The 18,074-nt window shown below is 38.0% G+C and overlaps 1 protein-coding gene across 3 annotated transcripts in view; it reads right to left on the bottom strand.

The window, feature by feature from the left end:
* The window catches only part of AKT3 (AKT serine/threonine kinase 3), a 157,446-nt gene that overhangs the window by 45,682 nt on the left and 93,690 nt on the right, over positions 1 to 18,074 (bottom strand). For all 3 annotated transcript variants that reach the window (XM_063328923.1, XM_063328922.1, XM_063328924.1), the window contains exons 4-8: positions 17,596 to 17,707; positions 15,943 to 16,087; positions 8,750 to 8,881; positions 5,127 to 5,192; positions 3,384 to 3,452 (exon numbers count right to left, since the gene is read on the bottom strand). In XM_063328923.1, the coding sequence (XP_063184993.1) occupies positions 3,384 to 3,452; positions 5,127 to 5,192; positions 8,750 to 8,881; positions 15,943 to 16,087; positions 17,596 to 17,707 (524 nt within the window). The remainder of the gene's footprint in view (positions 1 to 3,383; positions 3,453 to 5,126; positions 5,193 to 8,749; positions 8,882 to 15,942; positions 16,088 to 17,595; positions 17,708 to 18,074) is intronic.

Genomic DNA, 18,074 nt, shown 5'->3' with positions numbered 1-18,074 from the left:
CTTTAATGTAATTCCTTCAGTATAACAAAGGCATTGGGACGTAATCATAATGCTAGAAGTATCCTTCTAGCTCTATACTGCAACATAGTTTATGACCAATACACATTGCTAAACCATTCATCCACGGAGTCCAATACCAACACAAAAAAAGTTAAGCTTTCAGCCCACAACAAAGATTTCAAGATTTGGCCCTTAAACAGAAGAAAATTAACTGTGAAAATTGTCAGTATAAGAAAAACGTATTCAATGTTTCCATCTGAATAATTTGCTTGAAAAAATCCTCTAATGTTTTGCTTAAATATATTTAGCTACAGAACACGTTTTTTTTTTTATTTAAAGGAAGTCAAAAGAGAATTCAACACGGTAATACTTTGTACATTGTAAAAAAACACACACATAGACCAGCAGAACTGATGTAGTTACATTTTCATTATAACGTGTCCCCTTATTAACTGAGCCTAACTAACTTGAAGTTACATAGGCAAGGTAAGGCAAAGATAAATTGCTACTATTCTGGTGGGATATTAAATCTAGACTTTTAACAGCTATAGAAGATTCATCATCTTAACACAATTTCTTCTACAGAATAAAATTCAGTGACCCCTTATGTGACTGTTTTCCTTCCTAACCATAGGAAGAAGAACTGAAGACTCCTAGTACTGACTACACTTTTTATTACTGTTGTAGAGTAGAAGCCTCAATTGTGGCATTTTCTTGCTTTCACCTGTGTGAGAGTCAAGAATATGGAAACATAGTTCAAGAACTCCTTCATTCAGAGGACTGTTTGGGTGATGTGCTCCTGAAAGACATAATCCATGAAAATTCCCAAGCAATTGACTCAGGCACAACTGTTTAACTATAAAGAAATGTTTAATCTAAAGGAATTTTAAACAGAAACACACTGAAGGTAGTACAGCTCTGGAGAGAATCAAAAGCAACATGGTACTGCTACAGTCAATTTCCCACTGGAAGAATATAATTAGAAGATGAGTTTTCAACACCTTCAACAGTGAGAAACCATTGTAAGGAAATGAAACTTCCTTGGAGCACAGAGAGAACAGCAGAGGGAAGCAGCAAAAGAAAAAAGTCTGTGTACCGCATAGGAGATATGCTTCCCAATGGCTAACATGCTGGCTAAACTTATTGTAACTTACCTTCAGTAGTTCTGAGTTAATAACAAAGCTATTTTTACAAACATTTCTTAGGAGATAGCGACTGAAGTCTGAAATTCACAGGAAAATTCAGTAAGATTCAAGATTTTCCTATTAAACAGGACAGCTTGTCCAACTTACTATTCCAGATCTCTAGTCAAAGAGAAGCACATAAGCAAATCAAGAGAGTTTCTTCAAAGAAAACTGCCTACTCTGAAAGGCCATTATTTCCCACTGTGGCAAGAACTTACGGTTAGCTTCACGGAATTAAGGAACCATCAGCAAAGAACATGAGCCACACTGACAAACTAGAGCATCATCCCTGGAAAAAAGCGACCCACTCTTGTCAAAGCACACTGCAATCATCCAAATGCCAATAAGCAAAAGGAGGCTGCCACCAAGAAACCCATGGCACGAGATGTTTGCAGCAGTTGCCACAAAGCTGCACCACCCAATGCAGAGGAATGCAAGATTCAAGCCTAATCAAAACACAGAGTATCCTCAGTCTTAAGAAAGAAGTCAAAAACTTTCTCTGTGGCCTGCATTCTGTTCTGCATTCAAATAGGACAAAAAGATATCTTTCAAAAAGGCGAGTATCTAAATGATAGGCTGACGTTAAAAACATACTTTCCAAGTGCAACCCCCGAGATCACAGAAATGCAATAAGGTCTTACACAGAGGAAACTAGGAAGAATTAGATAGTTTATAAGGCATCACTTTAAAAACTCATTGTAGACAGCACAGACTTAAAATTGGTGACATAAGTTCAATGTCAAATAAGCCAGCTGAGTGTCCGAGAGAAGGCTGTTATCCCAGTACTGCTGAGGAAGATTTTTGTGTCTAGTTCAACTAGCCAAAATGGTTCAACACCTGTGATGTCCAGAACTGAGTTTACACATATTGAGTCAAACAAGTCATCCTCCCATATGAGAGCCCTGTAGCACCACGTTGAGCCATGGCTGGTAGAGGATGGCCATGGATGAGTTAGGATGTAAATGGGCCTCAGAATGGGCCTACAAATTGCCAGAGAAATGAATGCAAGACAGGCCCTCCGGGGGTACGCAGACATTAGGAGCAGAGTTGAAGACAGTTTTATTGTAGGAGAACACAGCAAAAGGATAACACAAGACATGGTATCGTGCTGCAATAATTCCTGGATGAAGAAACAGTTTTCTGATAAAAACAGCTAGTAGAAACACTCATTCCTTTAACGTTACTATGCAGCATATAGTAGACAAAATAAGGAAAAACCACTGGTTCACATTTTAAGGAGATACAGGCTGAATAGCAAACAGCACCTAAAAGGTATCTAAAAGCCCTCTTCTTAGATTGCAATTCCCTTTAATTCCATTTGACGGGTATAGTTTTTGATATTCCATTCTTCAGTAAACAAGTAGAGGACAGTAACAGTTTAAAGGCTAATGACACTGTAAGAAGTTTAGCACTTAAGTTGAAATTTCCAGAGTACATAGCAAGTGAGGGGGACAAAAGTGATGAAAAATATGAACACTTTTTTCTCACAGGTATTTGCAACAGCGATAGCAAAGAAGAGAGCACAGCAATCATAGAATGTGTTGGGTTGGAAGGGACCTTTAAAGGTCATCTAGTCCAACCCCCCCGCAGTAAGCAGGGACATCTTTAACTAGATGAGGTTGCTCAGAGCCTCGTCAAGCCTGGCCTTGAACGTCTCCAGGGATGGGGCCTCCACCACCTCTCTGGGCAACCTGTTCCAGTGCCTCACCACCCTCATCATAAAGAACGTCTTCCTGATGTCTAATCTAAACCTACTCTGCCCTAGTTTAAAACCATTGCCCCTCATCCCATCTCTACATGTCCTTCACATTAGGACAAAAAGACAACTAGTCAACATTATTTTTGCTTGTTTGCACCAGATTATGACCATTTCATGCCATAACATGCTATAATATGCTTGATGAAAAAACATCAAGCTATTTGTAGCTATTTGTAAGCAAGCTATTTGTAATTACTTCTCTACCATGAAATTATCTTTCAAGATACAACAGTCTAGTTTTTCAATAATAGAAACTACTTTTGACAGCATAGATATAAAACACGCCTACATTTTTTTAAATAAAACCATTTTAAATTAAAAAAAACAAACCTTCAAAAATACTAGAAAGCAAAAATGGCAAGAAAAATTATATCCTTTAGAAAGTGTAACCCAGTGACAGCATTACCATTACAAGTGCAGAGCATCTTTTTTAAACTTACCTCTCCTCCGTTAACATACTCCATCACAAAACACAAACGATCCTTTGTCTGGAAGGAATATTTCAAGGACTTGCAAAGAAAACAGCAAAACCAAACCAATTATCATCTTGTATTAACCCAATTTCTTGCACTTAAACTGTAACAAAATTTAATTTTATCCTCTTATGCAGACAATTCTGATTTGGTGAGAACTTTCAGAGTAATTAAAAGTGTAACTTCCTATCTGGAGCTTGAGATGAATTAACACAAAACCCTTCATGACTTCCCTCTGCCACGTGGCCATTCATAGGAAAACACTATGCTTATTATAATCAAATACTAAATAGTTACTAAAATACACAATTTCCTACTGCATTTCTTACTGCTATACATGGTACCAGCTATTCTCACGCATCATATTTAACATAGTTAAATGTTGTTGATAAATCCCCATGACATAAAGACGTCTGCTTCCACAGTGCCCATGAAGAGAGAGGTCACCATATTCTTTTATTCTTTTTAATTTCTCCCAAATAAAATCTTAAAAGTGATCTTAACCTCCATCCTGCTTTCATTTCCAAAGCAAGGGCTCTCTGGTTTTGCATACAATGCAATGTTAAAAACAATGATTGCCAAATGAATATATTTATTTACTTATAATTTAAAAATTGTAACAAACATTATTATCTTAATTAAAATTTTTGCCTTATCGATGTTGAATTGATTTTGCTTGGAAAAATGATACCACAGAAAATCTACAGATGAAGGCTTGGCCTAAAAGAAATTAAATGCAGTAGAACCACACGTAACAAAATCAGAAGGAGACTCACATGACTTAAATACTGCATGTCTCCTTTAAAATATTTGTTTAATAATATCAGAAAGATATAAAGATACAACTACAGTGATATTGTTGCACAATTTGATTGTAATTACACCTACTCCTGCTTACCTTTACACTCTAATTTAAGGAAGTTTTGGTGATCTCATTTTTCTTGATTGAATTTCCAAGAATATGGCCAAGCAATGTAAATGCAATTCTCTGCTTTCTAAAGGGTTCGTTTATGACTTTCTAAATAGGTAAGCTTCCATGTTATACTTTGATATTTTAAAACAAAAAAGAAACATTTTTCCCTATGTTAAAATGCAACATGTTATTTATTCTTTGAAATCAATGAAAAGATTTTCTAATACATTCTCAAAGGAGTCAGAATTAATTCTACAGAACAGTCAGTTGTAAAATTAAAACTATTAATCATAATTAGTCATGAATCTCAAAATTTTCATCTGCTTTTCAATATTTTCCTTCTATTAAATATTAACCATATAAAGACAAAGATATTGAAGTAGGGAGGTTTGACTTCTGTTACTCCATGGGCTTATGTTAAGCAAGTAGTTATTTTTATAATTTTACTGAATTCTTAATTAAGCTTTCTTGGTAAAAATCAATTACTTGACACTATGTGAAATCAATAACTTTTATTTTAAAAGTGTTCATATACAAAAATTGCACGACAGTTACATTCTCCAATTAAATTTGTTTTCAGTGCAGTTAAGCTTTACAAAATTACTAGAAACTGTATTTCTGAACTCTTAAACACATATTCTGATAAAGGATATCACAAGCACCAGGTAGGTACTGCTTGCTTACAAATCATCATGAGGAAGACTTCACATTTTGTCTGTAAATTATGTTCATAACGGCATACCCATCATGTTAAAAATTACCCGCTAATACACTTAAAACTAATTCCTAATACTTACTGTTAAAAAAGGGTGTCTGGTGTTCTTCAACACTCTGCTTTCTGTAAGCGTATGAGCCACTTCATCCTGAAAAATAAAGAGTAGAAGTACCTCTGAATTAAGATATAAAATTGTTATTTAATTAATTATGAGGAAAAAGTCAACACTTCCAAAAAGAGAAAGCTACAGTACAGTTTTGGAAAATGTATCAACCTGAAAGAAACATGAAAAATAATCCATGTTTTTTGAGAAAAGATCTTAAATTTACTTTAAGTTTGGCGAAATACAATTTAATGTATTTTATTTGATTTGATTTTTCTTATTTTCTTGCTTTAAAATGAAGCCTTTAACTTTATATCCAATGCAGGGAAGGAAGAAATGATAATACTGGATTTGACAGTTTAAAAATATAGTCATCACAACTTTGCAGTCGTGGTATGAATCATCTGAACAAGGTATCTACGGAGATCGAATCCATCTGCAAGAAACACAGAGGTAGTAACTGAGAGGGAGAGAGCAGGAGGAGAGGACGGCAGGAGGAGGGCTTGCCCTGTGCTACAACAGCGGGCAGCTGCTAAGGACTAGGCAGAAAAGCAGGGCATTTAGGAGGTTCATATTATGAATGCACAGCCATTTTAACGCAATTCTCCATGTAATACATGCTGTGAATCCTCCCTCCCCAGGCTGCCAGGGGCTGGACCTAAAAAGCCTGTGAGCCACTGGGGTGGTTTAACCGTTTTCTGTAGCACTAAGCTACCGCTGAGTATTATATTATACAGAATTGAAGACTAACTTAGCGCGACTCCAACCATAATCCTGCAGAAGTAAATATATTTAGTCAGAGTATACTTTATTATTGCTACAAATAATACCATTATAACATTATTGTACTGCACATGCTTATCAGACTATGCTCTGAAGATATGAAACTAGAAAGTAAACACAGATGTCAGGAGTTTTAAATCAGACTTTTAAAATTGTCAAAATAGGCAGTTAAACAACAACAGAGTTAGTGGTAATAAATTATGATGCCATTTAGCTGAATAGCAGTGCAACACTGAGTGTATACACTAAAACCACATACTGGGGGAAAAACAAAAAACACTTCAAGGAAAAAAAGCAAGCCTAAAGTTTTATTTATTTATTTTTAAACCTCAGTGATTCACCAGATATGGGGCATAAAAAGCTGTCAAAGGCCAGTTTTTCTCATACTGCCTCAGAAGTTTGTAATACTGGTAGCAATTGCCTTGTAAGTGTGACATTAATCTGTCATGAAAATTTAGGATCAACAGATTTAGTCTGAACTGGGCATATGCTATACAGCCTTCTAGATACAGCTGTCAATGCACTACTTTTCTGCATCGTATTATCCTAACCGTTACAGGTATGACCTTCTATAGTGTATATTATATCACATTATAGGCTGAGTTGGGACTGCAGAGCTATGCTAGCTAGTGACTGCATCCTTAGCACTGATCTTCAGAGTTAAATGTTATTGATAAATCCCCATGACATACTTACACACTGACTGGACTAGACAGCTAAGTTCAGGCTCAAGTCTGCTTTTGTTTTTAGTGTGGGGAGGAGTGGAAAAAATGGTATTTGTTTATCTGTTTATAGGGAAAAAACCCACAATCCCTTCACTTGTGAAGATCTGACCATAGTCTATTTTTTATTCTTTCATCAGTTTCTTATCAATGTACAATCATACTACGGAAAACTTAGGACAACTCCCTTCAAAACAAAATTCCAGTTCTGAGGAAGTCAAATTTACAAGACTGAGGTACTCCCATTTTCATCATAGGATGAAAGGCATGTTTCCTCACACACTTCATCGTCTTCTAGTCTACAAACAGGCAGAAAAACAGACCCTGGTCTGCGTCAGGGAGTGCTACGTTCTGCCCAATCTATCACTGAGCTAGCTTTCTGTTTTCAGGTAAACAGATCAATGAGCAGTTGCATCTCTGATCTCTTCAAAATTTTTCTGGCTTTATACGTGCTCCTATGAACAAGAATTTTCACTCAACAGAGAGAGACAAACTTATCCGAGAATCAGTTTTAAGCCTCCTATAAATTCAGTGAGATTGTAGCAGCCGGCAAAGTGAAAGGGAAAACCCTAAAATCAAAAAATGTGTTTTATATTTTATTGATACGAAGAAACAAGCTGAAATGCTCTGAAGTCTGGAAGGGTATAAACAAGCAGCAGCAGAAGAGGAGCTCATAGCAGTCAGACGTAAGACTCCCCTGGGGACCCCCTGGGTGCTGCGGGCAGGCAGAGCACTGGGGAAGGACGTCAGGCTGGAGACTGGGCCACAGCATGCAGTGACCAGATAGACCCACAGGGCAACCCACAGAGATGGCTGCCATTTATAAAGTCTTACAAGGAGGGCCACTGAGATGCTCCTTCCCATGTAGCATCAGGGGAACGCAGCAGCGATACCCTCTTTTCTTTCTGTATCTCCTGATAATGAAGAAGAAAAGGGCACTCTCTGTTGCTGTTAGTCCAAATCGTATACATGCCGACCAGCCTGCCAGTGCACGCGAGACAGCTGCTAAGGGCGCACAGAACTCACAGGTCAGTCTCTTCTCTGCTGAAGACATAAATTTAAGTCTCTCCCCCTGCACGTGGGCTGGTTTTAACAAAACTCAAGGAAATATAATTGGTTTTAAGGTTTCTACTCCTCTATCAAATGTAATCGAAAGTGATCAACATATTCAAAAGTTATTAGAAAGTGAGTGACAGACAGACAAATGAACAGAGATAGACTGCAAAACTCTGTAAGCCCTGTTTTCAGAGGCCAATAGGAAAAACAGAAAAATCTGAAGGATATTTTAAAATAAAATATATGTAAACCACAGTAGTTCCCATCCACATTCAGTTTTTACAAATACTGGTATTGTTAGCCTCAAGCATTCAAAATTCTCAGTCAGATCCACATTCCTCAAAAACCTCCTTACTTAATAATTTGGATTATTTTTAATTGAGACTCATGGTGATAAGAGCATGTAGGTTTCTTGCTTTCAACTCATTCTGTGCAAGTGGGATTCAAAACTTTAGCATTGCTAGAAACAAAGCTCATAGTAGATGATCTTTGAGTTTAAACTTAGTAAAATTACGACCAAGCACAAGAGCTAGTAACACTAAACTAACCAAGTTTAAGTGAATGGACAATGTCAGTTTAAACCACTTCTTCAGACATCAGCTTCAGACTTTTCTTGTTCCTCAAAAACTGAAAAAATGAAATTGTTAGTCCCATGCACAACCATCTTATCCAACATATCAGGAACAGAGCACAGATCCATAAAATTAATTGCATTTATCTCAATAAACCTGCAGTTGACTTATAATTTTTTTTAAGTATATAATATACCCTATAATGCACTGTTTCTTGTTTTAAACTCAGATTGCACTATCTTCCTGCCCAGTGAACTCTGTCAATGTTTTAGCAAACTCTAGATTATAAGACACTGGAAAAAGGCATGCAAAATGGGTACACGTACGTTTTTTTGTACTCTTGTTTTCTGAAGATACACACATATTTCTATCAAATTCAGTTGCCATTAAAAATCATATACACCTTATGTATTGGATATTGACTATTCCATTAAAAATATTCCAATATTAAAACTATAACCTTCCTTACCTTTGCAATAATGACTTCTTTTTTCAAAATCTTCATAGCGTAGTATTTCCCACTAGCCTTCTCTCGGACCAGGATAACTTTGCCAAACGTGCCTTTACCCAGTAGTTTTAAATAGTCAAAATCATTCATAGTCTATAAGGAGCAAAGAACAAGGATTAGCAAGACTTATGCTATGCAGTTCCAATATGCACACAAGTGTACCCGCATATAACCAAATACTGTTACCAATATAATAAGAACAGTTTACAAAAATAGGTACACTTCTATGATTGAGTTCGTAATAGTTAAGCGTATCCTTAAACTGTTACAATATATTGTTCAATACTATTATAGTTCTCTAAAGTCAAGTACTGCACAGTATACTACATACACACACTTATTTTCACAAAGCACGCACAGAACAAAGTCTTAGCCTATACCAGCATTTCATGAATGCTCCACATCTAAGAAAGCTCATCAACTCATGTACAACCAGGGACACAAAAACGTGGCTTATCAGTAGGTTTAGTGTAACACCAATCACTGCATTGATGGCTTTTTTGAAACATACCTGACCCTCACTGCAATATTATACCAGTAAGACTCTGCAGCAGTCTTTGCATTAGAGGTGGACTTTTAAATGATCATTTTAGTTCTGCAAGTTCATTTCATAGCCAGTTCAGGAGCATCAACCCTATGGTTTATGCATTAGATGCAAAGATGAAGATGTAGAAAAGCAGCACAATCTGAGAATGCAGAACTGCACAGGGTCACCTTGGATTGACAGCTGGGCTCCTTTGGCCAACTCAGGGCCAATCATTGGTTCCCACTGTGTGTTTGCACAGCACATCTTTCAGTATGCTGGGTTACTGGCTTGGGTGCAGCACCACAGAACCATACGCAGAACATTAAGGCACCCAGGAACCTTGAGGAAGGCAGTTAAAAGCTCTGAAAGGCAACACACTCACCTACTGTTGTTATAGTACTGTCCTGCAGTATCAATAAACTTCCCTTCTTAGTGAAGGGAACAACACATTTATAAAGAGTAATTATACTCCAAGTGTCAGTTTCGCTAAATTACGTAAGTTTAATCCTGCTCTGTGTGAGGAAAAAAAACCATTGTGGCTTATCTTTCATCTTCCTAGTGTCTCCTTCTATCACTAGTTGCAGTGTCAGACAGTTTTCTTGAATACTGATACTTGTGTCTTCCACAATGGAATCAGTACTTTCCTCATCCCTAACAGAAACACCCCTAACAGTGCCTACATACCTCACACTTATTCCAAGTGTAGAGCTATCGGGCATACCCCTTGGTGTGCAATCACAAAGAGTGTCAGCAAAATATATTCTCTCCCGTGAGAAAGAATAAAGGGCAAAATTTCCTTCTGAAATTATTTTTTGCTTTAAGTGCAAGTACATGATATTATTACTGTGAATCTAAAGTTGCTGTAGACAACCTGCAAAAATAATTTATGAAATTGCTCACTCGGAGTCAGTTTAAAATCTGCCCACTTAAGGGGTAGAACTTAAGTTCCATCAACGACATCAATGTTGGTTAGCTTTTAAGTGTTTAACGGGCAATTTAAAAGCTACAAAAACGTCTCTAACAGTTTACTTAAGGTAACATCTGGATAGCTGGATATTTCAAAGCTTTATTAAAGAGAAGATGCTTTCCATATATCAATTTTCAAGCTATATCAGCAGGAATTAAATCTTTTCCCCATGTAATGGTTGATAGCTTCTAAGCAAACTGACTTTGGTGAATTCCATTCTTTGTTCACACGTAAACATATTTAAACATTTGCACTGATAGATGTTGTTTTGCTGCCAAAACCACCTCCCGTCAGGAAGAACAAAACTGCATTTATCCCAGTAAGAAATATGAGCAACAGAGATTTCAAAGGCTCAGTATACATTTTACCTAAAGTAAAACCACACAAGTGAGTTCAAAGTTAAAGTTTATGACCACAGACAAATCCTTAAATGGTCATGTTTTCCAAAAACTAGTAAAATGTTTTACAACTAGCAAGGCATGATATAGGATGTAACGTTGTGATACAAATACTATGTGGCTACTAGTACTTAATCAACTAAAGGTTAAGATTTCTCAAATATCACAGTCAGTACTTTGGAAAGTCAGGTTATCTGCTTCGATAGTTCTACAATAACCATCAAGCAAAACCAACAGCCTTTGTGCTAAAGCAATGAAAACTGACAAAAACACATGAAAAAGTCTTCACCAACAAGTGTTCTAGCCACACTGCCCGAGTCGCAGAAGGCAAAGGCAGAGACTGTGAGAATGAAGAACCACCCACAGTAGGAAAAGATCAGGTTTAAGACCATCTAAGGAACCTGAAGGTGCACATATCCACGGGACCTGATGAGATTCATCCGTGGGTCCTGAGGGAACTGGCAGATGAAGTTGCCAAGCCACTATCCATCGTATTTGAGAGCCGGTGAAGTTCCTGCTGACCGGAAAAGGGGAAACACAACACCCATTTTTAAAAAGGGAAAAAAGGAATACCCATGGAACTACAGGCTGGTCAGTCTCACCTCTGTGCCCAGCAAGATCATGGAGCAGATCCTCCTGGAAACTATGCTAAGGCACATGGAAAATAAGGAGGTGACTGGTGACAGCCAACATGGCTTCATTAAGGGCAAACTGTGCCTGACAAATGTGTCAGCCTTGTACAACAGGGTTACAGCATTGGTGGATAAGGGAAGAGCCACCAACGTGATCTACCTGGACCTGTGCAAAGCATTTGACACTGTCCCACACAACATCCTTGTCTCTAAATTGGAGAGACATGGATTTGATGGATGGTCCACTTGGTGGATAAGGAATTGGCTGGATGGTCGCACTCAAAGAGTTGCACTCAACAGCTCAATGTCCAACTGGCAGTCAGTGACAAGTGGTGTTCCTCAGGGGTCAGTACTGGGACTGGTGCTGTTTAACATCTTTGTCGGTGACCTGGAGAGTAGGATTGAGTGCAGCCTCAGCAAGTTTGCTGATGACACCAAGCCGTGTGGTGCGGCCAACACACTGGAGGGAAAGGATGCCATCCAGAGGGACCTGGACAGGCTTGACGGGTGGGCCTGTTAGAAACTCATGAAGTTCAACAAGGCCAAGTGCAAGGTCCTGCATGTGGGTGGGGGCAATCCCAAGCACAAATATAGGCTGGGTGGAGAATGGATTGAGAGCAGCCCTGAGGAGAAGGACTTGGGGATATTGGTGCATGAGAAGCTCAACAGGAGCTGGCAATGTGCGGTCTCAGCCCAGAAAGCCAAACCACATCCTAGACTGCATCAAAAGAAGCATGGCCAGCAGGTCAAGGGAGGTGATTCTGCCCCTCTACTCCTCTCTTGTGAGACCACACTTGGAGTACTGCGTCCAGCTCTGGGGACCTCAATATGTGGATGCCCCATCCCTGGAAGTGTTCAAGGCCAGGTTGAATGGGGTTTTGAGTAACCTGGTCTAGTGGAAGGTATCCCTGCCTATGGCAGGGAGTTAGAACTAGATGATCTATAAGGTCCCTTCCAATCCAAACTATTCTATGAAAAATCCAAAATGCATTCAAAACACAATTCAGGCAGAAGATGAGTGTATCTTCAGTCTTCAGCTATCGCATTCCCCAACAAAGAATGGCCAACAGCTTTATTGATAAAGAATACTGAGTCAACGACCATAACAACTTATCACTTCTAACAGTCAAAAATTTTACGGGATCATAAGCAGTGTCAAAGCGGTAACTTTTTCCCATACTTCCGATCTTCTTTGAGAGGCTGGATTTAGAGAGGGACCATCAGAGTATGAATAAAACCAGCTCAGAAAAGCAGCCCTTTGCCCACACACAGTAGGAGGATCTTGGCTCAACTGATCACAGACATGGGTTTGATGCTAAGGGCAGCAAGCCAGTCAAATCGAAAGACTCATTCGCCCAAAATTTGCTTACATAATGTTCATCAAAGCAGTCATGAATCTAGCTGCAAGCTCAGTGAAAACAAGTTAAAAAATATATGTATATTCATAAGAGGAAGGTAATAGCTTTGCAAGATTTTGAGCCGTGGCTTAACAGCAGGTTATGGCAGTAGTGCTAGTTCTAAGAATAAAGTCTCCTGATGCTCTCAATCTTTAGAAGCTCAGCAGAAGGCTTAGAGATGATACGCAGTGCAGGGTAACTCAAGTCTGCCAAAGAACACAAGACCTTAGGAGATAAAAACACAGATGCCATAGCTAAGGGTGTACTGAAAACTGGTGGAAAAATGGAAATACTTCCTAAACGTGAGGGATGTTGGTAAGCAACTTTGCAGGCTCCAGTAATATTGGATTCTTTCTCCTTGATAATTTCCTATCTTTTTCATTCCTACCAAACTCTGAGGATTGAATCTTTTTCCTCATAACGTTACTTTTTCGGTTCCTCTGAAAAATCTATTCTTTACTCATTCTGCACCCTGCAAAACAAGTTTGTAAACAAAGGAAAAGCAGTGAAGCTACAGGAAACTTCACTAACCAAAGAACCTTATGATATTCAGCCTTCTGTAAAGCCTCTTTACTCCCCTATGGATGATCTGTTCAAGAGAATACACCCTACTATAGCCGTTGAAAATTCCTACCAAGGAACTAATTTTTAAAAATTCCTGAATTGCACAAAGATTGTACCACTTGGAGCGTTCATCTGACTTCAATCAGGATGAAACTCCACTTACAAGGAATAGTACAGCAAGAAATAAAGGCATTTTGCTAAGAATTTTTACTGCTCCAAAATTTACAGATGCTATTAGTATAAAATTTAAGCGGCACACTGACACCATTTTAAAAAATTGCAAAAAAACTGAAGTGCTTTTGGTTCTTCTAGCTAATCTGGCCAGAGATGTCGCTGTCATGCCTGTTCAAATCAAGTCCCACATCCTAAAGACTCTTTTCTTCATAAACCTTTTGCTACCTTTTTAGAGAAGAACAGGCCCACTCCTCTCTGTCTTGTTTCTTAATCTGATTATGCTCTTCTACTCATATGTATACCATCTGGTGCATGCACAAGCAAAATTCACTGGGCTTAGATGTAAAATCAGGTGACAAAACAAGCTTGTAGGACACATTGTGCAAAAAAACTCTGAAATGAAAAGAAATCCAATACCAAAAAAAGCAATAAAAATGCATTAAGTTGTTATAACTGAAATGGTTCTGATTATATTAACAACTACAAAAGCTTAAACAGAAGCTTTTCAGAAACATTTCGACAAAACAGAAACAGTTCTAAAAAATACATATTTTTCCCAACTCCAATTAACACCAAGAGAGTAACAACTCCCCGTCATTATAGTCACTTAATATTTTTAATTCCAAAAACTTTTGAGAACCTTTCGCTGAAGTCTTCCCACAGTCAGAAATCCACTGTGGGATTTTGAGTTTGGGCAAAAAAATATCCCTGCTGCCATCAGTATGCTCTTCACTGGCTACAAAAACTCCATTCTGCTCTATTTTAGATGTCGAATACCACCATTTTTCATTTCACCTTTGTTTTGTAGAGTTTGCTTTTGGCTTGCTGCCAGAGCCATTAAATATTCTGCAGTGCTGCACATGCACTGTCACAGCACCTTATCTCAGCATTTCTTAAAGCGTAAGCAGCAAGACAGGAAGAAAACTGATCCTCCTCCTCCTGTTCCCACAATCCCTTTTGTTGTATGGGAAAATGCACTGCACTGTGAACAAGGAAAGCATACATTCCAGATAAACTACTTATATTAAACAGCATTAATTTTGACACCTTGAAAATGCTTGTTGTTATGCAGCTGTTTTGTACTCCACTAAGAGGATACACAGGCTTGGAATAGTGCTCAGATCTTTAATAGAGCAAACCCAAATCCGTTCCACATAATCACACTGCCTCTCAGAAAGGCTGACACATCTCGAACGCTGCCTCTGTCTTGCTGTCACTTACTGGAGCACAACCATTAAACATCTATGTCACAAGGCTAAAAGTTCAATGTCAACCTGACAATGTACGATGAGAGTATTGTTACAGCTGTATATAATTATTTTTTACCTTTTTCTATAGTGGAAAAAGGTTAGAAAATTGCATACAATGAAGCAGCATGAACTATGTTTGCACTGCAAACTCAAGTTCTCAAAAGTTAGGACATGCTAGAACTACGATTTCCTATGACACCTTTGTTATACTCATCAGGGTATAGTTTTCAGCCACTGGTTTTTCTATGATTCTTACTTCATATAGTGCAATGAACAAAACATGCTCTATGATAAAGGCACACGTTCACTATTTCTTTTCATTGTTCATCGTTCAAAGGCATTCAGTTACATTAGCCGTAAGACTATTTTGCTCTGTCAGCAGACTTCCACTCAGTTTTCTACAGGTTTCACTTCCAGCTAGAAAGAATAAAGCCAGTCCTATAGAAACAGGTTATTATTTCTCATGCAACTTCAATGCATTTCTTGAGTCATGTCAATCCTGTATAGTAAATGAAAGACATCCATTTGAATGATCCATTTTTCAAAAGTAGTCTGTACTTACAGCAACGCAAGACAAAATGGAAACACAAAATAACAAGCAAATTTTTGTGTAGCACTGAATCTTTCAAACATGCTCTTAGTTGTGTGTTTACCCTGTTGACTCTGGAGATCTAACTACAAGTACTTTATAGCCAACAGTGTACATATTCCTACTTACAGCAAAAGCTCTGAAGGACTGCAAAAAAAATAAATCACTGTTTTCTCTCACTTCATTGAAAACTAAAGCAGAGTTATTTTCCCAGATAGCAAAAACCAAGGTCATTAAAAGCCAAATCCTGCTAGCCTTTCTCATGCAAATTATCTAATTTGTACTGGGTATTATTTGCATGAGAAAGGGGGCAAATCTACTCCTCTAAAGAAAATATTTTATTACCACACTTCTAAAAAGAGTAAACAAACAAAAAGGAAAAGATGAAAATAATATTCAAACAATAAGCAGAATGTTAACATGCACCTGAATGGTTGAACGTTGTTTTTCAGAAGTGCTGTATCAGATAGCACAACAAATAAATAAAACTAGAGCAGTTCAGCTTTATTGAAATAAAACAAACAACTACTTTTATGCTTGTAATACACTGAAAATTTTGTAGAAATACTATTCCACTTATATTGTTTTACCCAACTAAACCATTCTATGGAAGTTATTTACATATTAGTCTTGTCAGTTATTTTTTAATCTCATTACCTTTCTTTTATGATGGGTTGTTGAAGCATCCATCTCCTCTTCTCCTATGTTGTCTATCTGTGAAGTTGGACTACAGTTCATCCTCTCCTCTTCTTGCCTCTGAAGTCTGTCTGCTACAGCCTGGATTGCTTCTGTCCATTCTTCCCTATCATGAACAAGCCAACATCCCTATTAGAAACTCATAAAATATATACAGATAAATGGTTTATAACGTTTTTCACACATTACATTGCTTCAGTGTTTAATTCTCATGTTACACAGCAGAAGACTGATATAAATTAATCACTTCAGTCTCCTGCCAAATACTGAATTATGTTAAATAAAGCTGAAGTTGACCAGCATCAAAAAGGATCACTGCACAGTTAGTTTCAAGAATTACCAGTGTCTGATTTTGTAATATTTTAATAGTCAAAACTTGAAAACACTTGCTCCAGGTGTAATACAGCTCAGAGCATAGAATGTCATCTCCTATCTGATACTATCTGATAATAACTTGCTGTTTTAAGAGACATTTTTGCCACAACCCCTCCCCGTGAGACATTTTCACAGAAAATAAATAAGATTTATTAAACCACGCCATGTGTTCAACTCTTTGTCTCCTCTTAAAACTCAACTCTTTAGCCAATTTCAAACTCCCCTGAGAAAGAGGCCCTCAAAGATAATTCAATTCCTACAAGCTTCATAAAAAACAGTGGCTGCATGGAGGGGCAGGCCCAGATGAGGGTTTCCGTGGAGGGACAAGCAGGGGCAGCTGAGCCCATGGCTACTCTGCGTGCTGGGTAACCAGCCCAGATACACCAGCCAGCCCATCAGCACGCCACAGCCCCACATCAAGTGCGGTACCTGCTGCTTTTTGCTCAGCCAGCAAGGGATATGGGAGGAGTCTGGTGGTACTAGTGAACGCACTAAGAGGTACTTATGCTACACACATGGAAGAAAGACAGGGTGGAGAAACAGTACCAAGGTAGAACAAAAAAAAATTTTAAGTGAATATACTACTGAAAGAGAAACAACGGAAAAAGCAAAGTCATTGGTTATTTACTGATACAACCATATGAATAAAGCCAAATCATAGTATTAGTCTCAACAGGACAGATGCCCACCATGGGAAGACCCATGGTCCAAAAACCAGAGACACAATACCGAACATTTTAGCAAGGCACACCATCCCTTAACTCCTAAATGCTTTTGCTGCATTAAAAAAGTTAATTCTTAAGAGTTTGTGTATGTTTGCTGAAACAAGAAAAACTAATAAGCAAATATAAAATAAATTATAACAAACATACCGCTTTCTGTGACAAAATAAAAGGAGCACATTAGAAGGAGTAAAAGGAAAATTTAAGACGGCAAAGCTGGAAAACACTTCAATGCAGGCTTCTATTGTTCAAAATTTTAACACTTCAGAGACATATCATGACATAGTTTTGGCTTATTTGAACATACTCATCCCACCTACTCTCAGGCAACTCTTACACTAACTATGAGCTCAGATAATATTTTACAGAAGCTGACTTATAAATTCTTCAAATAACAGTTTAGATGTACTCAGAATGTCACAGTTCCAAGTGCTGATCACTGTGCGGTCCCAGCAGAGACTGTTCCGAGGCTTCTGCGTAAAGAACACATAAAGCAAAGCAAAAATAAAACCCTCACCGTTCCTCTGGAGTGTCTACGTGGAATGTCCTCTCTATGACAGTGGTCCACTGAAGACATCTGATAATGAATGTGTTTGGCTTTGGTCGCTCTGTTTTCATTAGTTGACATTCTAGAGAAATACATAACATTGCCTCTTTTATACATTGACAGTTAACGGGTGAAGAGCAAATAAAATTACTTAGATAAAATACATATAGCTTATGTATACCTATCAGCATGTATCCAGCACATATAAGGAAATACAGAATGGCAATATAACCATGGGCTTGAACGAAAGGTAGCAGGTAATAATCATAAGGTGAAGAAAGCGTTCAAAGGAACTGATGGAACTTGTACTGTCACCCATATAAAGAGTGCAATCTCCATTTGCAAACTAGGTCTGCGTTATGAGGGTAAGAAGAGTATTAGATCCTGGATTGCTCTAGTATGCCAAGGTAACAGCAGTAGCCACAGGCACATTTTTCCATCTGTACCTG

This window comes from Chroicocephalus ridibundus, chromosome 3, assembly GCF_963924245.1.
Source record: "Chroicocephalus ridibundus chromosome 3, bChrRid1.1, whole genome shotgun sequence".
NCBI lineage: Eukaryota > Metazoa > Chordata > Aves > Charadriiformes > Laridae > Chroicocephalus > Chroicocephalus ridibundus.
The sequence above is the reverse complement of the archived record's forward strand: the minus strand, read 5'-3'. Positions and strand labels throughout refer to the sequence as shown.